At 49.3% G+C, this 24,976-nt stretch overlaps 1 protein-coding gene across 5 annotated transcripts in view; it reads right to left on the bottom strand.

Moving 5' to 3' along the window:
• The window catches only part of SFXN5 (sideroflexin 5), a 124,670-nt gene that overhangs the window by 20,834 nt on the left and 78,860 nt on the right, over window positions 1–24,976 (bottom strand). For 2 of the 5 annotated variants that reach the window (XM_043468188.1, XM_043468187.1), the window contains 2 exons: window positions 7,125–7,240; window positions 5,085–5,170 (listed from right to left, as the gene is read on the bottom strand). In XM_043468188.1, coding sequence (XP_043324123.1) covers window positions 5,085–5,170; window positions 7,125–7,240 — 202 coding nt within the window. Of the gene's footprint in view, window positions 1–5,084; window positions 5,171–7,124; window positions 7,241–7,636; window positions 10,631–11,795; window positions 11,909–24,976 lie in introns of those variants that run through there. The other 3 variants (XR_006269381.1, XM_043468189.1, XM_043468190.1) reach the window with 3 other exon arrangements.

Below are 24,976 nucleotides of genomic sequence, written 5' to 3'. Positions count from 1 at the left end.
TTCCTACAACAGTAGCCATGGGGATAACATACCTACGGCCGAACTGGCCTCCTGGACTGATGAACATCAGATTCCATACCAAGATTTCCCATTGCCAAAAAGAATGTAATAATCCCCTATGGAGTCAATCACCTTTGTAATCTTTATGGCACCATTGGTGTAGGCTACAATATATAACCAGCTGACCCTTCTGATTATGAATCATGGCTGTAACCTGATTGTATCTCCCTTTAACACTTTCCAGGCTAGGTTTAAGGATTTTGGGGATGTGGGCTTGAGCAGTACACTTAAGGTATATAAGGTTTTCACGAAAGTCGGTCGGGGTCCTTGGCTAAGAGGAGACTCTGCCTTGGGCCTGCTGGTATAATAAACTACACTCCACTATCTGCATTGTCCTTCTGAGTGAGTTTGTTTCCCAGAACGCATGGCTACAACAGCGCCAGTGATAAAGAGCCTGACTGCCATTTCAGGAGACATAAAAAGACTTGGGTTCAATCCCTGGGTTGGGAAGATCCCCTGGAGGAGGGCATGGCAACCCACTTCACTATTCTTGCCTGGAGAATCCCATGGACAGAGGAACCTGGTGGGCTACAGTCCATAGAGTTGTAAAATATCGGACATGACTGAAGAGACTTAACATGCACAACTTCTCCAGCAGGACCAGGAAGGGCAGTGACTGGGACCTCGGGCCCTGAGGGTGGCCAGAGCAGGGGGAACAGACAGGAGGGTGTGTTTTCCCTGGAGGCACTGTCCGTCCCCCAGGGTCATGGAGCGAGGTTTCCTCCCAGGCAGGTGAGGGGCAGGCCACGGTCTCATTCCAGTGGGGACACTGGACAGACCAGTCCTCTCCATGTGGGGCTGTGACCTCGGCTCCTCTCTCAAGGTGGCTGGCTGAGGTCTTCACTGTACAAGGGATCCAGAAAGCCCCAGGCCTGGCTCCCCACTTGGGAAGGAGGCAGGCTCAGACAGCAGCCAACAGTAGGCTCTGAAGCCCCAGCCCGGGCGGGAGAGTGAACACAGCAGGACAGGGGGAGGGGTGGAGGAGAGGGAAATGGCAGGGAGGAATTGGAAAGGCAGCTGGGGGAGTTAAAATATGCAGATGGAGAGATGTGCGAATGCCTGGGAGAGAGGAAAGACCCGGATCCCAGGGAATGAGGGAGGCTGGGGAGCGGCCTCAGGAACCACCGTGGAGGGTGTGGCCTGAACCCCAACCAGCTGAGACCCACCCTGGGAGGGCAGTGAACCCAAGGGCCCAATCCAGGGCAGGGACGCAGGGCTGGGGGAGAGAGTCCCACACCTGCCTCTGAGTTGGGGGGTTCAGGTGGGGGTACGGGGCTGCTCTCCCAGCCCAGAGTCCAAAAGCAACTTCCTCCCCAGGAAGGTGGAGCTGGAGTGTGAGCCCTGACCTGAGAGGAGGGGTAGTGGAGGGTGAGGGGAGGGTGTGCAGCTCCTCAGAGGGGTGCTCTGCTCTGGTGCTAAAGGCTTCTTGGCTTCTGACTTGAGACTCCTTTCCTTTCAGTCTCAGAGACGGGACATCTGAACATGAGCCCCACCTGTGCTATCCTAGCTGGAAACCCAGGGGCCTCGTCTCTGAGAGCTCCCCCGGAGAGGAGAAACTGAGGCCTGCCACACAACAGCTTGTCTCCCCATTGTTGTGCATTCCCTCAGCACTTGGAGCAGTCTTACTTTGCGCTCCATTAATTTGCAAGTAGGCTGCTTTGTAAGTGTGCTTTTGTCTTTTTTCCCTGGCGGTCCTGACTCCCTCACCCAACCAGGGCTCCCAGGGTTGACAGCCGGGCTGCCTCTCCCAACAGCCTCCTCAGCAGAGGCCCTGCCATTAGAACCCTGCATGGGAAGGCTGTGGGGTGCTCAACAGTGGGGATCTGTTGGGTGGTGCAAAATGCCGAGCTCTAGCAGACCAGGTAGTCAGGGGGTTCTCCAGGTGGGAAAGTGACCAGCCAGACCTGGAAGTGGAAGCCCCGCCTCCAGGAGTCTCAGCTGGTGCCTGCCCTGCTCCGCCCCCAACTCTCAGTCTGACATTTCCCCCTATATGCGAGGCTAGTTATGTCTCTGAGGGTGCAAACTGAGTCTTGCCCACCTTATATTCCTGGGCAACCCAGACTGGACTCTTTCACCTCCCTCAGAGACCCTCTCACGAGCTTCAAGAAAGGACCAACCAAATACAAGGTTGCCAGGAGACCCACTAACCCACACCTACCTGCCTTCGGGGCTTTCTCAGGACTCTGAGCTGAGCCAGACACGGGGTGCCCGTAGTCCAGGCGATTCCGGGCCAGGATGTTCAGAACTGGGACAGTCTCACCCCATCTCCCATGAAGCCTCCAGCACATGGGACACTAACCACCACTCCACTTACTGCAAACCCAGTTCAGATGTCACTCAGAGGCATCACATACATTCTCTCTCTGCACATTTCAGGTTCAAGATTCAGTCGCCTTGAAGACAGAAGTCCCCCTACTTCTTCATTTGTCAGGTGGGGTCCTTGTGTGCACTGGTAGTCACTGGTATTTGGGGACAACCTCAGGTCACCAGAGAGCTATGTCTATAGGGTCAGGGGCACCAAAGCAATCACTTCCAGGTTTTATTTTTGTAACTTCTAGAGGAGATTAATTTTCTTAAATCTCAGTGTTCAATATGCCATCCCCACTCAGGTACTCACTCCCACCCTGCACCTCCCCACTCTTCAGGGGAGAAAGGGATCAGCCCCATAGCTGGACACAGGGCTCCTTTTCTTCTCCTAGGCTGGGCTCTTCAAGGTCCACACAATAGGCCCAATCTTGCCCCCAAAGCCTTCCTTCCCACCAAATCCTATCTTGATCTCAGAGTTGGCTGAAGCTCCTTTCCTCTGGACCAGACCTCCCTTCAAGATCACCTTGACCCTGTTCACACACTGCTGGGTCCCACCTGCAGCTGACCTGTGTGTGAGTCTCCCCCCTTATCAAAACACAGGCTTTCTGAGACCAAATCTGCTCCTCCCTTGTCTCTATGTGGGGTGTATTCCAAAGACGTGATTATGTGCTGGATCCAAAAACCCAAAAGGCAGCCAGTGTGGTAGGAAGAGCCCAGTTTTGCAGCCATCTTCCTGGGTCACGCTTGGCTCTGCCATTTCCTAGTGAGTGACTGTAAGCAGATGATACACAACCTCTTTTTGCCTTCCTTTCCTCATCTGTAAAATAGGGATACCATACTCACCTCATTGCACTGTTGTGGAGGTTAAATGAGATCATTCATTCATTCGACAAACACTGAACATCACAATGTGCCAGGAACTATGCTAGATGCTGTGCCAGGGAGAAAACAAAAGGAGTTTACCCGCCTCCATGGGCTTCCCTGGTGACTCAGATGGTAAAGAATCCTCCTGCAATGTAGGAGTCCTAGGTTTGATCCCTGGGTTGGGAAGATCCCCTGGAGAAGGGAACGGCTACCCACTCCAGTATTCTGGCCCGGAGAAATCCATGGACAGTATAGTCCATGGGGTCACAGAGAACTGGACACGACTGAGTAACTTTAAAAACAAAAGTGTAGATGACATTCTAGTGAAGCAAACAGATAATATACAGCTAGAAAAAGAATCTCAGACACTGGTAAGTGCTATGAGTAAATATAAGTCAGTGTAGCAGGGGAAGGAGTGCTGGTGGCTGGCATCTCAATGGGGTGGTCAGGGAGGGCATCTTTGAGGAGAGGGCATTTAGGTAAGGACCTAGCTGAGAGAGGACTGGGATGTAACAAGTGTTTAATAAGTGTTTGATGCTAACTGTCATTTGTTTTGTGGAAATAAGAACGTCCCCAAACTGGGGAGAAGCCCCTGACCCACAGACTTAGACGGAGTGCCACCAACCCTGTCCTCATCCTACACAGCCCCAAGCCCACCCACACCCTTGAGGTGCCCCCTTCCAGGCTGGGCCCCCAGAGGGAGGGAGCGATCACCTCTTCACTTTTACCTGCACCAGACCCAGGCCTTTGCTTATCTTCCTGCACCTAGAACCATTCCCTGCTCCTTGCCATCCTCCTAGACTTGCCCTCATCTTCAGGGATCTGCCTGTTTCTTCCCTCCTCCCCTCGGCCTCTCCTCCCAGCAGCATCCCCATCTTCATCATTCAGTTTTACCCTCATTAATGAATAGAATCACTCCATCACTGTTCTTATTCTTGTATCTCCTTTATGCTGTGTTGTGCTTAGTCACTCAGTAGAGTCTGACTCTGTGACCCCATGGGCTGTGGCCTGCCAGATTTCTCTGGTACATGGGGATTCTCCAGGCCAGAATACTGGAGTGGGTTGCCTTTCCCTTCTCCGGGGGATCTTCCCAACCCAGGGATCGAACCCAGGTCTCCCTCCTTGCAGGTGGATTCTTTACTGTCTGAGCCGCCAGGGAAGCCCAAGAATACTGGAGTGGGTAGCCTATCCCTTCTCCAGGGATCTTTCTGACCCAGGAATCAAACTGGGTCTCCTGCATTGCAGGTGGATTCTTTACCAGGGAAGCCCTTACAATGGGATACCACTTGTCAATTAAAAGGAACCAACTACCATAACACAACATGAATATTTTATAAGTATATTAAGCAAAAGCAGATATCTCTTTTAGAGACACAATCATGACTCCTGACTTTCTCTTTAGAAACAAGACGAATATATTCCCAGAACATCCCTCTGAGGGTGGCACGAAGGTTAATACTATTATTTTTATAAATGGAGAAACTGAGGCATAGTGAGGTGGAGACTTGCCTCACTGCAGATGCTTGAAAGGGGTGTGCTGGGCCCAAGTCGAGTCTTCCCGCCGCAGTCCTCAGACGCTCTGTCTACCCCTGGTCCTGTGCTGTGCACTAGTAGAGTACGTACACACACACACACACACACACACACACCCTAAGAACCCCAGCCCCGCCTTGGGATCAGGACCTCCCTCCCAGCAGGGTCCTGAGCAGGGAGAGTCCGTTAATTCTCACAAGATGATTCCAGCAGTCCTTTCAAGGAGAGTCAGAACAATCCAGGGCTCTTGCCCTGGGCCAGCAGGGCCCCCTTCCCGCCCCCCACCCCCCCACAATGGCCGCCATCCTGGCCCCACTCACTTCTCCAGCATGGACATGACGATCGGGGGTAGCACCAGGATGGGCATGGGGAGGACCACTCGTGTCAGCGCTGTCTCCAGCAGGGCCTGAGGGGCAAGCAGAGGCTTGGTGAGCAGGGGCCTCTGGGGGCGGGACAGCTGCCTGGCAGCAAAGCCCGCCCTGAGCCCCTAGGCGTGTGTACTACTGCTAAGCACATCTGGCTGAACGGAATAATTCATGGAATTGCTCGCGAAGCTGTATTCCCGATAACAGAAAAAAGCTCTCCCCATCACAGATTCCCATCACCTGCCACATGTGGGGGAGGGGTGGCAACACAGAGGCAGCCCCAGGAAGGGGCCTGCGCCCAGGCCCAGGGAGGTGCCCGAGTTGGGTGGGGGGGGAGGCGCTGCGGCTGAGAGGAAGCACCTGGAGAATGCAAGGTGCTCAGAAACAACGCAGGTGCTGGAAGGACCAGAGCAAACAGCTGGGACCCGCTGAGCTGCCTGCGGTTCCTTGTGCCCAGTGAGAACAGAGATTCTGGGACTGACTTTCTCTTTTTGGCCCTTAAAGACAGAGGTGTGCTGGCGCTGCATCTCCTGGCTCTGGAGGAGAGTCTGTCTTAGTGACAAGAGGTCAACTTTGTAGTGGGAAAGGCTTCTGCTGAGTGTCTGCAGTCCCCGTAAGGGGTCTGCCTGGGGCCTGGCTCGGGGGTTCCCTCAGGATCCCCAGGCAGTGGCGGCTGTTGAGGCATAGCTCAGTGGCATCTCTGAATCCTGATGGTCACTGGGATGCAGGCTCCTGGTTCTCAGAGAAGGTTCAGGGAATGCTTGTAACACGTGGGTCCCTGGAGTCTTTCTCCAGAATAGCAAGGGGCCAGCAGAGTCAGGACAAGGGAAGCCCAGGGCTGCAGAAGAGTTGGGGTTCCCTGCTGTTTGGACCACGTGGAGGAGCTGTCATGGTTGGCCACCCTCTCAGGAAGTCAGGAAAGGTATAGGGCTGGATAGGAGGTTAGGGTCAGTAGGAAGTTGAGGCTAAATCCCTTCTGATGAGGGGCCGGGGGCTGAATATTTCTCCCAGGAACCTGGGTTCTTCATCATCAGCTTCAGGAAGGCCTGGGAGAGGGTCCCTCCAGTCTCCTGAACAGGTGTAAGGATGCGGGGGGTGCCCAGAGCCTGTGCAGGAAGCAGAGGATGTGGTGTGGACACCAGCACCCTTGAGCTCCTTGCCCCTCACAAGCCTTGCACGGGCACTTACTTTCCCAGTGGGGTCAGAGGCTTATGGAGACGGCCTCGCTGACAGAATGTGGTGGGGGCCCCACGTGAGCTGATGAGGGAGAGGGGCTGGAGCAGAGGGGACCCGGCACTTGGAGGCTAGGGCAGGACATGACGCTAGTCGCCATTAGGATGAAGGCCGGAAAGCACAGGAAGATATACACGCACACTGGAATTTTTTAAAAAATTCTAATTGCTAGAGTGGGTGAGGCTGATGAAAAGTGAAATAAGTGAAAGAGGGCCTCTTGAAACAAAATACTCTTCCCCAAACCATCCCCATGGCTTCCTGCAAGCCTGAAATCCCTTCACCTTGGCCACACTCACTCCCTGGTGACGTATCACCTGCAGAAGCGCCTGTTAGCACAGAACCACAAATCATCCACTTCCACCTGTCCTCTTCTCACCCAGGAGGATATGAAGGCCCTGGGAGCAGGGCTCTAGGTCCTGGGGAAGGGAAAGAAAGCTCCCGGGGGGGGGGGGAGGTCTCCTCTGCCCTCACCAATTAACAGGTCAGAGAAAGCAGGTCCTAAGGGGCTGGGATAAGAGGTGGGGATGTTTCCCAGGGGTGAAGAGGTTGCTGCAGAGAAGCAAGGGTGTCCAAAGGGCAGGGCTGACTGGGGCCAGACTTGAGGCCTGTGGTTCATACGGATGGGAGTTGGGGTGGGGCAGGGAGGCGAGCTCAAGAGGAAAGGCAAGGGCACGGTGGACAAAAACCCCTGGGGAATGAACACGTCGAGGGAAAACTAACCAGAGCCTCCCCACCAGCCCCCTGAGCCCCCAGATGACCCACATGTCTGGCGGCGATCTTGGAGGAGCCCACGAGGTTGCCGTCACCGTCCAAGACATCAATTCCCTCCTCCAGCTCCCCGTACCTCATCAGGACCACGTTGCAGATATTGGCGCTGGCTGGAGAGAGAGAGAAGGGAGCAGGAGTAAGGGGGAAGATGGCATTCTACCTTGCGGAGAAGACCACTGGGCTCCACCCACACCAGGCAATGAAGCTTCTGAATAAACGCCGAGTCTTCCCTGGTAGCTCAGCTGGTAAAGAATCCTGCAATGCAATCCAGCTCCTGCAATGCAGGAGACCCCGGTTCCATTCCTGGGTTGGGAAGATCCCCTGGAGAAGATCCTCTGGGTACCCACTCCAGTATTCATGGGCTTCCCTGATGGCTCAGATGGTAAAGAATCCGCCTGCAAGGAGGGAGACCTGGGTTCGATATCTGGGTTGGGAAGATCCCCTGGAGGAGGGCATGGCAACCCACTCCAGTATTCTTGCCTGGGAGAATTCCCATGGACAAAGGAGCCTGGTGGGCTACAGTCCACGGGGTCACAAAGAGTCAGACACGACTGAGTGACTAAGCACAGCACCGCTCCAACAGTGGGTGAAGGCGTGACCTGCTGCCTGTCAGCCTGGTGAAGGATGTGGGGCCCTTGGGAACCTGGAAAGCAAAGGTGGAAAGTAAATAACCCGTGTGAGGGGGGAAGGGGAAACTGTTCAGGGCTCAGAGAGCAGCCAGTTATCCAGGACACAGCTTTCCTCTCCTCAGGGCTAGGCCTCACCGGCAGGCGAAGTGGATGCCCATCCAGGAGGGCAACCCCCACGGGTGCCGGATGCTCCGCCGTCAGCTCCTCAGCCCCTTGGCTGCCTTTCTGGGCGTCCTCTTAAAATGCCAGCTGCCCCCCACACTTAGCCCCTCACTCCTCGGAGTGAATCAAGCTCCCAGAGACTTGCTTCCCTGACAGCAGGTGCCAGAGCAGGCAGGAACCTCAGTGCTCACCCAACGCCTCCCCCTCATCATATGGATGGAAGATTGAGGCTCAGAGAGGGGGGTGACTTGTCTGAGGTCACACAGCAAAGTGGGACAGAGCTGAAAGGCTACAGTGCCCCATCCTCTGGGTACCCAGGAGATGGAAGAGTTTGGGGTGGGGGCTAAAGGCATGCCTTCTACATTCTTGATTCAGATGCTTGGGTTTCCTCCTTTGGCCATGCCTCCCCATCTCAGCTGAGATCATGGGGACCCAGGCTGAGGGGAGGGCTCCTGGCTCCTTACTTCGGCAGAGTGTGTCCAACTTTGGGGGGGCCGCCCATCAGCTGGCTTCTCTCCCTTGGGATTCACATGGCTGGGCCTGGGCCCAGGGCCGGGTGTGGGTGCTGACCTCGCCTGAACTCTGGTCCTGCTCCAGGATGGAAGCGGGGGGATTTGGGGGTGGTGGGAGGGTGGGCAGTGTGGAGGTGACAAATGTGGAGCCCGCCTGCTTCACTCCTCCCCCAAAAGCGCCTTGCTGTGTTTAAAGTTTTAATTTTTGCTAATTAATGTCAATTAATTTTGTATAATGAGTGTTTAATTTTGGGGAGTGTGTGAGCCTGGGAGCGACTGCAGTTCTGGGCTGTGAACGCTGATTAGCATCAACACCTGCTGCTTCCTCACTCCCTCCAGTGAGGGGGGGCGCCAGGGTTTGGGGAACTGGAGGGCGGCAGGGCCTAGTGGGCAGGTGGAGTCGGAGGAGGACCGCAGATGCTCCTGGTGCCCAAGCCAATGCTAGGGAGTGGAGCGGGCCAGGGCGCTTGCAGTTGGGGGACAGGGCCCTGCAGGTGAGGGGCCGCTCGAGGCCCTGAGGGTCTCGGAGCCTCAGTCTCCTGTTTCAGTTAAGCGGGGAGGTGGAGTAAACAGAGGGGAAGACCGAGGTACGCTGCAGCCTTTGGAGAAGAAAAGCAGGAGACCCAGTACAGTTTCGAAACGCGTTTACAGCACATATGCCGTCTCCAAGCAGCTCTCGTGTTTCCACACGACACACAGTCATAGTGGAAGCCATGGGCAGACCTTGTCGGCATCAGTCCCTGCTGTCTCCACAGCAGCCACACTCTCCTGTCTTAAACAGGGGCTCTCAACCGGGGCTGGTTTTGTGAGGCATTTGGCAACGTTGGAGACATTTTTGATGATCACGACCTGGGGGGCGGGGGTTGTTACTGGCATCTCTGGGTAGAGGCCAGAGACTAAACATCTTACAAGGCACAGGACAGCCCCCGCAGCAAAGAACGATCCGGCCCAACATGTCAGCAGAGTTGACGCTGAAAAGCCCTTGTCTTATACACACCCAGAGACTGAGAGTCAGTCAGGTGAATCTGAGGTAAAGGAGGAGAGGATGGGAGCCTGGGTTTCAGGCCAGTTGGCCTTGGGTTACAAGCCTGGCTCTTCATCTCCTGCTCCTCACCCTTAGAGGTGAGCTCCTGATAGCCCCAGGGCCCCCTAGGGCTTGGGGTCCAGAAGGGCCCCCAGAGAGGCCTTGGGTAGGGGCACCTGGCCTGTGTTAGTGACTCGCCCTCTAGTGGTGGCAGGGATGTACTGCACCTATCACACCCCTGGGACAGCCAGGCCCTTAAGTACCAGGAGACCCAAGAAAACCGTTGGAGATAATATTGGAGTTTTCTGCCCTGAAAGGCATTAATCTCTGCTCTCTCAGAATACATTCTACCACCATCACCACCACCATTCCAGGAAAGGCAAGGCCACAGGAATGTGGTTCAGGGGAGGAGCAGCTGCTTAAACTCACTCTGTGAACTCCGCTCCCTGCCGGCCTCCCAAGTGTAAAAATGGGGCTGCATTTAGTGTGTCCATGAATTTCTGGGTGCTGGCTGACTTTACAGGCTTGTCCAGGTAGGGGGAAGCCAGGGACAGCTGAAACATGTCATGTCCAACTGTGTGTGTGTGCGCGTGTGTATGAGAGCATGGTTTGGGAGCTGATGGAGTTGCCCCAGGCTGTGGTGGCATCTCACCTGCTTTCTGAAATTTCTGAATATGTGATGTGGCCTCAGAAGGATAGAGCAGGCCATTGGTCCAAACACAAAACCACTTGAGATGAAAGACAAAGCATGAAAGGAAGTGAAAACCCATCCTCCCTCCCTGCCTAGACCCTTTTGAGAATGACAATGTCCCCCTCTCATCTAAGCTGTGAGATGGGAAAGAGACAGAGAAATCCCTGAAAGCCACCTCAGAATGATGGCAACCCCAGGCTCCTCTCGGCGATCACCCACTTTCTTACTGTCAACTCAGCACATGCCCTGTAATCTCTTCTGTTGACTCTGTACAGTGGTTAGCCATTTATTGAGCACTTGCTGTATGCACCGGTTACTAGCCATCCCTACCTCTGAGCAATGAGAATGCCAGCCTGCTTCAGTGATTCCATGATCTATCTCTTCCAGAGCTTTAAGTTCTACTGGATTCCTTTCAAACCCTCCCAGATCGCTCTTACCACACTCCTGAAAAGTTCAGCTCCAGCAGTACTGTCACTGAGAGACTAAAGAAATGAAAAGAGAAACAGAGACCAACCGTGGGCTACAGGTCTTCTTCCTAGCATACCAGCAAGATCCATTACTGATAGTATCAGCAGGTTAATTAAGCATTCTGTTAGTGATAATGTTAAGAAAGCTGGCACATTTTCAACTCAGATTGACACCATTCAAGACTCAGGCATAACTGATGTTGGAGCAGCGATGCTGGGAGATGTCAGTGGATGAGAGAGAAAGAGAGGGAAAGAAAGCGAGAGAGACTGCTCCATGCTGATGGCAAGCTCAGTGTCAAGGCCTGAGGAAAATATGCTCTTGACTACCGCAGATGTTCTCACATCAGACACACCATGATGCAAAATCATGCAGATTGTGAACAGCTAATGAAGTGCCCGTGTGAAAAGGACAGCGTGGGGAGGAAGAAACAGCAGCAGACAGAAAGACAAATGTGTAAGAAGGTTCTCAAAAAGAAGACTACGGGGGGGCTTGCCCCTTGAACTAACACGGGAACAGAGGCATCGATCAATGGAGTTAATAGCCCCAAAACACTCCCAGCTGTAGAGGAAAGGAATTTCTGTAAATGTGGTTGTATCAACTCACAGGTCAAGGGCCATTCAAAATATGGGGTGGAGCAACGGGCTGTTTATCTGGGAAAATCAAGCACCCTAACTCCTCTGTTCTAAGAAGCGTTTACTCATATTTTAACAGTACAAAGGTCACAATGCGCCGTGTGGCAGAGGAGACCTTACTTGCTCTTCATCACAACTGCCTGTGCATGGGCGACCTGAGCAAGTAGAGGCATCTGTTCATACAAGTGTCACCTCAGCTGCCCACAGCAATCCACACAGAATTTGAACTTAAACTTAGATTCCTAATTGTTGCCTAAAACATCTTTTTAAAACTTACACTATAATAGAGTATGGACATGAAAAGTTATTGTACATGCAGAAGATCGTCTGCCAGATACCAGGCAATGCAATTAAAGGCAGCAGAAATTGCCAAACCATAGATAGCTACCCTAAAGAAATGCTTGCCCATATGCACAAAGAGACATTTACAAGGAAGTTAATTATAGCACTGTTTGTAACAGCAAATAATTAGAAACAACCTAAATGTCCACCATTAGGGAACTCACATGGGAAGATCGCCAGAGCAAACTTATGTGAACAAACTTACTGAATATGTACAGGATGGTTTGCTGCACGTAAACCACACAACTGGTACACACATGTGTCCACACAAATCCCTGGATAACGTTCTGGAAGGGTCACACCGCACCAAGTGATCCTCTTGGGGAAGAGAAACAAATTTGAAAATTAGGGATTATTGAAGGACTTCCACTTTTTTACCCTAAATTTACCTAGACCGTTTGCATTTTTGCAAAGAGAATGTAACCAGGCTTTTCTTATCTAAAAGTTGAAAAGGAAATGCCAAACTTCTTGAAGTAGATCAGAAAAATTTCAAACCCCAGCAGGGGTTGATATGACCTATGCATGGGTCCTGTACTTAGGCATCTGTTTCAAAAACTTCCTAAAGAAGCTGATTAGCTTTAAAAATATTTTTTTCCCTCAAGTAAAGAATAAAATGAAACCACAAGTATAATAAAGTAGGAGATGAAAAAAGAACTCAATAATCTTTTATGTGTTTTGAAATTAACCTGTCAATTTAAAAGGGACTAAGAAGGGTCAAGAGTAGAGAGGCAGAGATTACAAAAAGCAGTGGTGGTCACGATGCTGTATTTAACAATCAATGCCCCAAACAGAATTGTAAAATGTGAAAAAGGCTGAGATTCAGACTCTGTGATATTGAAAAAGTGATTTGGATTGAATGTGCAGTATATGCTTATTTATTCCTTCAAATGAAATATAGTCCTCTCCTCTTCGGAAAGATTGTTACATTAATGCCTCACAACTAAGGTATCTTAGGATTAAGAAACATGGCATTTGATACCTATTTATGAACCATATTACAAGAAATGGGAAGCTTTAAAATATATTTATTATATATACGACAAAGGGCTACTGATATGAAGGGTCAATGGAGGGTCATGGTGACTGACTCCCCATAACTAAGTGTAATATCCTTCCCTTGATCCAGGATGGGATGTGTGACTGACTTAGACAATGAGGGGTGTCTGCAGGACTTTTGGGAAAGTCCTCCTCCCACTAAAAAAGAGGTGGTGGTCAGCAGAACCTCCTGTCCTCTGGACAGTGGTGGGTTTGGATATGAAGTTTGGAATTGTGGTTGCCATCTCACAACCATGAAGGGAGTAAGCCTGAAGATGAAGCCCCTGGCAGAGCAAAGATAGAATGGCCTTGATGCCTGAAGGGAGACTTGACCTCTGTAATGTAATCATTACTATTTAAACCAGTTTGAGTTCAGGGTTTCTGTTACTTACAGCCAAAAATCATCATAAAATACATAAAGAGCTTTAACAATTATTAAGAAAAAGATACAGTGATTAACAGACTCAAAGAATGAACTTTAGGTTACCAGGGTGGGGGAAGGGTGGGGTGGGGGGAAGGGTGGGAGGAGAACAGATTTGGAGTTTGGGATTTACATATACGCACTAGTAATAATTAAAATAGATGACCAACAAGGACCTACTGTACGGCACAGGGAATTCCGCCCAATATTCTGTAATAACCTAAATGGGAAAAGAACTAGAAAAAGAACAGATACATGTATATATATAACTGAACCGCTATGGTGTATATCTGAAACTAACATAACATTGTCCATCAACCATATTCCAATATAAGATAAAAATTACAGAGAAAAATACAATGATCAAAATCACTGAAAAATATTTAAGTAAAAATTCATAAAAGAAATATTTTAAAATTCAATGAATGTGAACTTACTAATCATCAAAGACTGATTTTTGAATCTAAGAAAAAAATTAACCTGCAAGAGTTCTTCATCTTTGGGTGTAAGCAAAAAATAAGGGAGCTTGACTCATTGGTTTAATGGTTTACAAATAGCTTGGGCTTGTTTTCTCTTTGTTGATGGTGTCTTCTGTATACAGTTTAACACACATATGTGTTTGTGTATGCTCGGTCGCTCAGTCGTGTCTGACTCTTTTTGACCCCATGGACTATAGCCACCTGGTTCCTCTGTCCATGGAAGTTCCCAGGCAAGAATACTGCAGTGGTTTATCATTTCCTATTCCAGGGGATCTTCCTGATCCAGGGGTCAAATCTATGTTTCTTGTGTCTCCTGCACTAGCAGGCAGACTCTTTACCACTACACCACCTGGGAAGCCCTTTAACATACAATATATTGTCATATGTGTTGTCAAATAAGCAATCCTTTCCTCTCTGGTATATACTTTTTGGATCACCAAGAAACTCTATCCCTACTGCAAAAATGTGCATCTACATTTCCTTCTAGAAGCTTTAACATTTTACTGTACACATTTAGGTCTTCAGTCTGGAATTTGTTGGACTGCAAGGAGATCAAACCAGTCAATCCTAAAGGAAATCCACCCTTAATATTCATTGGAAGGACTGATGCTCAAGCTGAAGCTCCAGTACTTTGGACACCTCATATGACAAGCTGACTCATTGGAAAAGACCCTGATGTTGGGAAAGATTGAGGCAAAAGGAGGAAGGGGTGGCAGAGGATGAGATGGTTAGGTAGCATCACCAACTCAATGGACATGAATTTGAGCAAACTCTGGGAGACAGTGAAGAACAGGGGAGCCTGGCATGCTGCAGTCCATGGGATCACAAAGAACAGATAAGACTCAGCAACTGAACAATAAATGAAAAGAAATCTCCTCCTCTCTCTTTTATTTGGAGACCCAAATGCCCAGTGAAGTTAAGAAAAGATTCTCAACCATACTGGGAATTAGAAAGTGCAAATTAAAATGAGAAAGATCCATTTCAGATGGATATAATTTTGTTTTAAAAATTGATAATAGCAAATGTTGAAGAAGATGTAGGGAAACAAAAATCACCCTTGCAGGCAGAGTAAAAGCCAGCCTACTCATTTGGTGCAGATGAAGATAGGCTTGCTCCTTGGAAGAAAAGGTATGACCAACCTCGTTCAGTACAGTTCAGTCACTCAATGGAGTCCAAATCTTTGCAACCCCATGAACCACAGCACGCCAGGCCTCCCTGTCCATCACCAACTCCCGGAGTTTACCCAAACTCATGTCCATCGAGTTGGTGATACCATCCAGCTATCTCATCCTCTGTCGCCCCCTTCTCCTCCTGCCTTCAACCTTTCCCAGCATCAGGGTCTTTCCCAATGAGTCAGCTCTTCGCATCAGGTGGCCAATGTATGGAGTTTCAGCTTCAATATCAGTCCTTCTAATGGACACCCAGGACTGACCTCCTTTAGGATGGACAGGTTGGATCTCCTTGCAGTCCAAGGGACTCTCAAGAGTCTTCTACAACACCACAGTTCAAAAGCATCAATTCTTCGGCGCTCAGCTTTCTTTATAGTCCAACTCCCACATCCATACAAGACTACGGAAAAACCATAGCCTTGACTAGATGGACCTTTGATGCAAAGTAATGTCTCTGCTTTTTAATATGCTGTCTAGGTTGATCATAACTTTCCTTCCAAGGAGTATGCATCTTTTAATTTCATGGCTGCAGTCACCATCTACAGTGATTTTGGAGCCCCAAAAAATAGTCAGGCACTGTTTCTACTGTTTCCCCATCTTTTTGCCGTGAAGTGATGGGACCAGATGCCATGGTCTTAGTTTTCTGAATGTTGAGTTTTAAGCCAACTTTTTCACTCTCCTCTTTCACTTTCATCAAGAGGCTTTTTAGTTCTTCTTCACTTTCTGCCATAAGGGTGGTGTCATCTGCATATCTGAGGTTATTGATATATCTCCCAGCAATCTTGATTCCAGCTTGTGCTTCTTCCAGCCCAGCGTTTCTCATGATGTACTCTGCATATAAGTTAAATAAGCAGGGTGACAATACACAGCCTTGATGCACTTCTTTCCTGATTTGGAACCAGTCTGTTGTTCCGTGTCCAGTTCTAACTGTTTCTTCCTGACTTGCATACAGATTTCTCAAGAGGCAGGTCAGGTGGTCTGGTATTCCCATATTTTTCAGAATTTTCCACAGTTTATGGTGATCCACACAGTCAAAGGCTTTGGCATAGTCAATAAAGCAGAAATAGATATTTTTCTGAACCTCTCTTGCTTTTCAATGATCCAACGGATGTTGGCAATTCGATCTCTGTTTCCTCTGCATTTTCTAAAACCAGCTTGAACATCTGGAAGTTCACAGTTCATGTATTGCTTAAGCTTGGCTTGGAGAATCTTGAGCATTACTTTGCTAGCATGTGAGATGAGTGCAATTGTGCGGTAGTTTGAGCATTCTTTGGCATTGCCTTTTTTTGGGATTGGAATGAAAACTGACCTTTTCCAGTCCTGTGGCCATTGCTGAGTTTTCTAAATTTTCTGGCATATTGATTGCAGCACTTTCACAGCATCAACTTTTAGGATTTGAAATAGCTCAACTGGAATTCCATCACCTCCACTAGCTTTGTTCATAGTGGTGCTTCCTAAGGCCCACTTGATTTCACATTCCAGAATGTCTGGCTCTAGGTGAGTGATCATACCATTGTGATTATCTGGGTCATGAAGATCTTTTTGGTACAGTTCTTCTGTGTATTCTTGCCACCTCTTCTTAATATCTTCTGCATCTGTGAGGTCTGTACCATTTCTGTCCTTTATTGTGCCCATCTTTGCATGGAATGTTCCCTTGGTATCTCTAATTTTCTTGAAGAGATCTTTAGTCTTTTCCATTCTCTTATTTTCCTCTATTTCTTTGCACTGATCACTGAGGAAGGCTTTCTTATCTCTCCTTGCTATTCTTTGGAACTCTGCATTCAAATGGGTATATCTTTCCTTCTCTCCTTTGTTTTTCACTTCTCTTCTTTTCACAGCTATTTGTAGGACCTCCTCAGACAGCCATTTTACTTTTTTGCATTTCTTTTTATTGGGGATGGTCTTGATCCCTGTCTCCCGTACAATGTCACGAACCTCCGTCCATAGTTCATCAGGCACTCTGTCTATCAGATCTAGTCCCTTAAATCTATTTGTCACTTCCACTGTATAATCATAAGGGATTTTATTTAGGTCATACCTGAATGGTCTAGTGGTTTTCCCTGTTTTCTTCAATTTAAGTCTGAATTTGGCAGTAAGGAGTTCATGATCTGAGCCACAATCAGCTCCCGGTCTTATTTTTGCTGACTATATAGAGCTTCTCCATCTTTGGCTGCAAAGAACATAATCAATCTGATTTCGGTGTTGACCATCTGGTGATGTCCATGTGTAGAGTCTTCTCTACACATGTTGTTGTATGTACACAACATACACATGTATATACACATGTATCTACACATGTCTTCTCTACACAGTGTTGTTGGAAAAGGATGTTTGCTATGACCAGTGCGTTCTCTTGGCAAACTCTATTAAGCCTTTGCCCTGCTTCATTCTGTACTCCAAGGCCAAATTTGCCTGTTACTCCAGGTATTTCTTGACTTCCAACTTTTGCATCCCAGTCCCCTATAATGAAAAGGACATTGGGTGTTAGTTCTAGGAGGTCTTGTAGGTCTTCATAGAACCGTTCAACTTCAACTTCTTCAGTATTACTGGTCAGGGCATAGACTTGGATTACCGTGATACTGAATGGTTTGCCTTGGAAATGAAGAGAGATCATTCTGTCATTTTTGAGATTGCATCCAAGTACTGCATTTTGGACTCTCTTGTTGACTATGATGGCTACTCCATTTCTTTTAAGGGATTCTTTTAAGGGATGCCGACAGTAGTAGATATAATGGTCATCTGAGTTAAATTCACCCATTCCAGTCCATTTTAGTTTGCTGATTCCTAGAATGTCGATGTTCACTCTTGCCATCTCCTGTTTGACCACTTCCAATTTGCCTCGATTCATGGACCTAACATTCCAGGTTCCTATGCAATATTGCTCTTTATAGCATCGGACCTTGCTTCTATCACCAGTCACATCCACAACTGGGTATTGTTTTTGCTTTGGCTCCATCCCTTCATTCTTTCTGGAGTTATTTCTCCGCTGGTCTCCAGTAGCATATTGGGCACCTACCTACCTGGGGAGTTCATCTTTCATTGTCCTATCTTTTTGCCTTTTCATACTGTTCATGGGGTTCTCAAGACAAGAACACTGAAGTGGTTTGTCATTCCCTTCTCCAGTGGACCACGTTTTGTCAGAACTCTCCACCATGACCTGACTGTCTTGGGTGTCCCCATACAGCATGGCTTAGTTTCATTGAGTTAGACAAGGCTGTGGTCCATGTGATAAGCTTGGCTAGTTTTCTGTGACCAACCTAGAAGTATATTAAAAAGCAGAGACATTACTTTGCCAACAAAGGTCCATCTAGTCAAAGCTATGGTTTTTCCAGTAGTCACGTATGGATCTGAGAGTTGAACTATAAAAAAAACTGAGAGCCAAAGAATTGATGCTTTTGAACTGTGGTGTTGGAGAAGACTCTTGAGAGTCCCTTGGACTGCAAGGAGATCAAACCAGTCAATCCTAAAGATCAGTCCTGAATATTCTTTGGAACGACTGATGCTAAAGCTGAAACTCCAATACTTTGGCCATCTGATGTGAAGAACTGACTCATTGGGAAAGACCCTGATGCTGGGAAAGATTGAAGGCAGGAGGAGAAGGGGACGACAGAGGATGAGATGGTTGGATGGCATCACCGACTCAATGGACATGAGTTTGAGCAAGTTCGTGAGTTGGTGATGGACAGGGAGGCCTGGCGTGCTGCAGTCCCTAGGGTCGCAAAGAGTTGGACACGACTGAGTGACTGAACTGAACTGAACTGAGAGATAGGCATTACCTCTGATGTGATCATTCCACTTCTGTGTACTGACCCTCGACTGCTGATTCTCAGTACTGGCTGCACAACTGAAACCAAATCGGAGGTAGGACCCAGATGTCTGCATCTCTTTTTAAAGCTCACTAGGTGGTTGTTTGAAAAGCTCTGGCCTGCAGAAGCTCCTGCTCGCGTGCACACGGACACGTGTGTAAGGCTGTCTGGTGCATTGCTGCATATAATAGTGAGAAACTGGAAACAGCTTAGATGTTCCCAATTAGTCTTTAGAAGCTGAGATGAATGCATATGTATTAACACGGGTAAATCTCAAAACCACAATGGACAGCAAGTTTAAAAGGATATGTTCAGCACAACATAATGTAAACTTAACATATAAACAATACAATTTCTGGTTTATGATATAGACACATAAGATACAATATAAAAACACAAATGGGGAAGATGTAAGTCAGTAGCCTTCCCCAAGAGAGAAGAAGGAAAACAGAATTAAAAAGGCAGAGGGCAGAGAAAGCTTTGGGTGCATCTAATATTTTATTCTCTGTTTCCTATAATATTTCATGTATTTGAAATAATATATCACAACCTTTAAAAAAGCCACAGATGAAAAAAAAATTTTTTTTAAGCCACAGATGAATTATTATGACTATTAAAAGGATAAGTTGGAATTTTATGACTGTCATGGAAAGACATCCAAATTGATTGTGAGGTTAAAAAGAGATTTATGAACAGTATACACAGTATGATCTTACTTATATTAAATATATATTTATATTGGTATGTTTATAGTATATAATACAATAAACAGGCAGAGATTCCTGTATTTTGAGATATTTATTTGAATTTGGAGGGATATATACCAAACTTATCTCTGAGGAGAGAAGTGAAATTGTTTAACTTATGTAACAATCAAGTATTGTCAGAAAAAAACAGAACAGTTTTTATTAAAACAAAACTCAGAACACTCTAGTGGAAACCAGGAGACTTGAGCCCAAAGCTCCCCAGACTCCACTTCCTCTCTGTCTTATTTTGTAGGTAACAAGTACATACAGTAAGCAATCCAAATCACGAAAAAGGGTAAATAATAAAAAGTAAGTCTCCGTCCAATCCCTGACCTTTAGTTTACTCCCCTCCCCTTAGGCAGCCACTGTAGCCAGATTCTCATGTCCCTGCCAGACAAGGTCTATGTATTTACAAGCAGACATGTATGTATTGCTACATCATTACCTTATGTATACACACACACTTGAATCACATCAGCCTACACAGCCTTTGTCTTTGGAGGAGAGGCTATCAGATGGGAATGTGTACGCTAATACTTGCTTGATTTCGTGATACCCCTCACCATTCTGCCTGGGAGTCTGGGCTGTGTGGCACGTGTGCGTACATGCATGCATGCTTCAATTGCTTCAGTCGTGTCTGACTTTTGGTGACCCCCTGGACTATAGCCCGCCAGCCTCCTCTGTCCATGGGGTTCTCCAGGCCAGAATACTGGAGTGGGTTGCCATGCCCTCCTCCCGCGGATCTTCCCGACCCAGGGAGCAAACCCGGGTTTCTTCTGTCTCCTGCATTGCAGGTGGATTCTTTACCACTGAGCCACCAGGGAAGCCCTATAGGGCACATATTTTCTTTTAAATAGCCTGAGAATTGGGGGAGAATTTCACAACCCATATTGAAGTGTCACAAACTCAGGACTGGGAATTTCTGGGTTGAAAAATCAGCCTGTAAATTTAGGTATAGGCCGACTCTGAAGTTTGGGATCTCCTAATAAAAGATTCCTGCTGACACATTCATTTTCTGAAACGCACCCTTTTATCACAGCTCCTCCCTAGCTGAAGATTCTTCAATGATCCCCCATTAATCATAAGCTAAAGCTAAAGTTAATAGATTTATGATTAAATCTCAACTAGTTTTCAGGGCCCCAAAATGCCCTTTCCCCGCCTGGCCCACACCAACCAGGCCCCCTCCTTTCACATTCATAACCCCTCCTTCACTGTCTTGGGCTTCCCCACCTCTTCTGCATCTGGTCTTCTCTGCCTTCTGGATTTCAGGAATTAGAAGATTCAACTCGTTTCAACAAGCACTCTCTAAGCGCCTACTATATGCCAGGTCCTAGGCAATCTGCCCACAACAGATTACTTGGTCACACAAAAGTGCCTCTCTCAGATGTTTGGACCAGGCTGATACTCAGGTGCTTCTCTATCTCAAGAGTCAGGCAGCTCATTTCACTAGGAGACTGTCAGTTTTTCAGAAGATCCTGCTACTCTTTTTGTCTCCACTCCCAGTGCTATTCTGCACGTGTGGGATCCAGAACTAAAGAGACACCCTTGTTCTGGCCACGCTGCCTCTAACATGTAGCTGAAGCCAGGAAGCCCCATCAGAACCACATGCCACATGTCTGTGTTAGTCACTCAGTCATGTCCGGCCCTTTAAGACCCCACGGACTGTAGCCCATCAGGCTCCTCTGTCCATGGAATTCTCCAGGCAAGCATACTGGAGTGGGTTGCCATTTCCTTCTCCAGGGGACTTTCCCGACCCAAGGATCGAACCCGGGTCTCTCTCATTGCAGGCAGATGCTTTACCGTCTGAGTTACTAGGGAAGCCCAACACATCACCTGGGTGGACCTATTTCAGGCATACAGTCCACAAAATCCCCAGTCATGATCCTAAGTACTCCAATCAAATCAGGTTCAGCACCTCCACACTTGTGCAGCTGCATTTTTTGAATAGCGAGCCTTACATCAAACCTTGTGAGATCTTTTTGGATCCTGGTAGGTGGCTCAGTGGTAAAGATTCTGCCTGCCAATGCAGGAGATGCAGGAGACCTGGGTTTGATCCCTGGGTTGAGAGGATCCCCTGGAGGAGGAAATGGCAACCCATTCTAGTATTCTTGCCTGGAGAATCCCATGGATAGAGGAGACTGGTGGGCTACAGTTCATGGGGTCTCAAAAGAGTTTAACACGCCTGAGTGACTGAGCGCGCACACACACCCTTGCCTGTAAATTCGTAATCATTGCCAAGTTGCTATCTCCACTCCTTGTGTGTGACCCATTGGCCTCCCCTGACCAAGGCAGTTATAAAATAAGTGAGGGGACAAGACTGAAGGCAGAGCCCTAGAACACACCACTGGGAGACTTCCCTCTGCTTGACTTGGGCCCACTGGCCCTGTCCTCTTGGGGCCTGACACACACCAGGGTCCCATGCCAGTTCTAGGGCCCTGATTCTGGCACCCAGCCTGGCCCGCCTACCTACCCAGATCCAACCAAGAGAGGCTGAAGAATGTACCCAGGGTGACCGAGTCATCCATCCTAGGCCTGCAAACTGAGTGAATGACAGTGACCGCAAAAACTTGGATGAGAAAACAAAACATTCAAAACACAGTTTAAAAAAACATACCACACACACACACAAATACCACAATAAATTCTAAGCAGCCCCACAATGTGGTCACCAATGTCATCAGGGTGGGGTTTCACTTCTGGGTGCCCAATTTCAAACCATTTTTACTAAAACATTCATCTGATCACTGTACAAACCCACATGGAACACTGGGTGCCAAGTAAAGAGGGTATCTGGGGGTTGGTGATGAATGAGGTCCAGTCCCTGTCTTGGAGAGCTCACAGTCTGATGAGGGAGGCAGACTCAAAAACAAAATGAGTAGCTCCAGGACACAAATAGGCACACACAGGGTGCTGTGGTATAATCCTGACTGGGGCTACCAGGGAGGACTTCCTGGAGAAGGTGGTGTCTGAAGTGAGAAATGAAGGCCTGGCAGCCAAGAGAAGGCAGAAAGTGGGAAGAGCAAGCATTCCAATCAAACAGGGCCTTGTGCAAAGGCCTGGGGCCCAGACAGAAGGGAAGTCACAAGATCCACCACAATGCAATAGGGTTCGAGCAAGGCCAGGGCCCATGTCCAAAAGGTGACTCAAGGGCCTTGAGGATAACCTAAGGTCTGTGGATGCCACATTAAGTATCACTGATCCAGACAGAGGGAGGATAAGTACAAGGCCCAGGACACTGCAGACACAGGTGCACCCTGCTGTCTTCCAACCACAGGGATGAAGGAGGTGACACCTAGGGACGGACCGTAGGGGCTTGGGCACACTGCCAGGGCCACCTCCCAGGTGAAGGAAGAGGGCGGATTGAGCACCAGAAGAGTGGTAAAATGAAGGGGGAATCAATGACAGGAAGACCCATGGTCTGGCGAAGGGAAGCATAGGGACAGGGGTGGAGGTGGGGCACTCTGGGTATGAATATGAACCAACAGAAGACCTCCCCCAAAGGCTGCCCAGACACCCCAAGGAACAGACTCCCTGCTGAACACAGAGACTTCTTCATGGCAGTGAAATAAGCTGTGACATTTAATGTAAGGGACTGCTGCCAACAGCACAAGACGAAGTCACTTTCCACAAAGGGATAATTGAGGCTCCATGCAGGAGAGTTATTCCCTGTGCAAGGAGCTGACGGGCTAGGACTGAGGCTCAGGCCTCCCCCGTCGGGGGCTCAGGCCCAGATGGGGCTCTTAGCACACGACACGACCTGTCCCCTGCTCCACGCAGATGCAGCCGGGCAGCCTGGGGGTGACCTTCAGAGCTTCCTACCCTGCCCCCCACCACATACACAGAGCTGGGTACACAGGTGGGCTGCCAGCTGACACCTGGGTCTCCACCTCCCAGCCCCAGGTCAGAGTCCCTGCCATGCCCATTTCTCACCAGGGGGGTCTATGCCTCTTCCCTGGTGCCCCATCATGGAACTGGCACCTGCCTCTGACCCCGCCTGCCTCTCCTCCAGGCTCCCACCCCAAGGACTCACAAGAAGGCTGTTTGTGGAGCCTGCCTCCCCTGGAATGGACTCTGCTCATGGAGACTGGTGGCTGGACCTGGGGGCGGGGGTATTTTTCCGACGCCTCCTCGATTGACCTTTAATTACACTGTTTGCCCAGCTCCCCAAACCATTAACTTCCACCTCACAGCAATCCCACATCAATTAATGGAGGGCCTGCTCTGAGCTCAAGCTCCTCAACACAATTAAGCGTGACAGTCCACAAATAAGAAAGAACTGAGGAATTAATTAAGGTCTAAACAAATTAATTACCAGTCCCCAATCAATTCCAATGCCAGCACACATGCTCCTGGGCTCACCGGCTTTCCTAACATCTCCACATATAAATAGAAACAGATCTCCCACATGATTGCTGTTCTAGACCAGGGCACTGCGAGGCTCTGAAACCACCTTGAGGGAGGAATTGGCTGCAGTGAGCATCCTTGGGGCTTCCCACGTACTCAGCACACACTCACGCACACACATCAGTCGCACACACATCAGTCGCACACACATCAGTTGCACACCCGTGTGCACAACCCTAGCTGAAAATCAAGGAGAACTGGTGGATTGCTCCAGGTGGTGGAGTGCTCCCGGTGGTGGAGTCTGGGGCTTGGCACACCCAGGGAAGGCCTGCGGTGACTGTCACGGAGGCCCCCACGAGAAGGGGCTGAAGCAGGGTCTGGGCTGATGCCAGAGAGGGGTGGGAGCAGCAGGAATCAGGCGTCCCCTGCCCAGAGTCTCGAACCTCTCTCCTGGGCAGCAGTGGGGCACCTCCCAGACTTCAAGCTGGATCATGACAGGGAAGAGCGGCGGGAAGAAGCAGCTGACTCCAAGAGCTTCCTTGCTCCCCAGAGCTTGAGTCCCCAGCCCCACCTAGGGGAGAGGGAGGAAGGGTGTGGCCATTGCGCACAGCGCACATGGGCCCTTTCAGGACCCTCTCTCACCCTGAATGGAAGACCGTCTTCTGCTCCACCCTCCTGCCCCCACCCTGACAATCAGAGCTTGATTTGATCACTTTCACTTGCCTCAACCTGCTCCCCATGTGCACTTAGGGCTCCATGAGTTCTGTCTCCATTAGTCCAGGGGTCCAGAGGGCCAACAAGTCCTGAGCAGACTTCTCAGGGGCCTTGATGGTGGCCAGCCGAGAGGCGGACGCCTGGAGGGCCCTAGGCCCCGCCAGTGTGCAGTGGGGCAGACAGGTACTCTGGCTGGCTGAAGGCCCCAGGGGATAAGGTGCAGGAGGCCAAGTGCAGGAACTATTCAGTGGCCTGAAGGGACCAGGGGGCTTTTAAGCCCCTGAGGGTGAGGTACACACCTGTTTACCCTGAACACCACGGTGTCCGTCTTGGCTGGGGGAGTCAGCAAATGCCCTTGTAGGTGGGCTTAGGATGAGCACTGGAGACCAGAGAGACGGAAGCCCCCAGGTCGGGGAGGAGAGAAGGGGCAGCGTGTGGAAGGCAGGCACACAGCCAGGACTTGGACAGCAGTCTGAGGAAGCAGGCAGAAAGGGCCCATTGCTGTTAGGATCCTGGTGAGCTAGGACCATCACAGCTGCAGAGCTCACCACGAGCACCCTGTGCTAGGGACACGCAGGACTGCAAGACCCTCTGTGACGGCTGGACCAGGCTCCTCCCCGCCAATAAGACAGGAGAGGAGTCGGCTGGAGCCCAAGGAGGGACAGGTCAGAA

Source organism: Cervus canadensis, chromosome 5 (assembly GCF_019320065.1).
Source record: "Cervus canadensis isolate Bull #8, Minnesota chromosome 5, ASM1932006v1, whole genome shotgun sequence".
Taxonomy (NCBI): Eukaryota; Metazoa; Chordata; class Mammalia; order Artiodactyla; family Cervidae; genus Cervus; species Cervus canadensis.
Note: the sequence above shows the minus strand (reverse complement) of the source record. Positions and strands in the feature narration are given on the sequence as shown.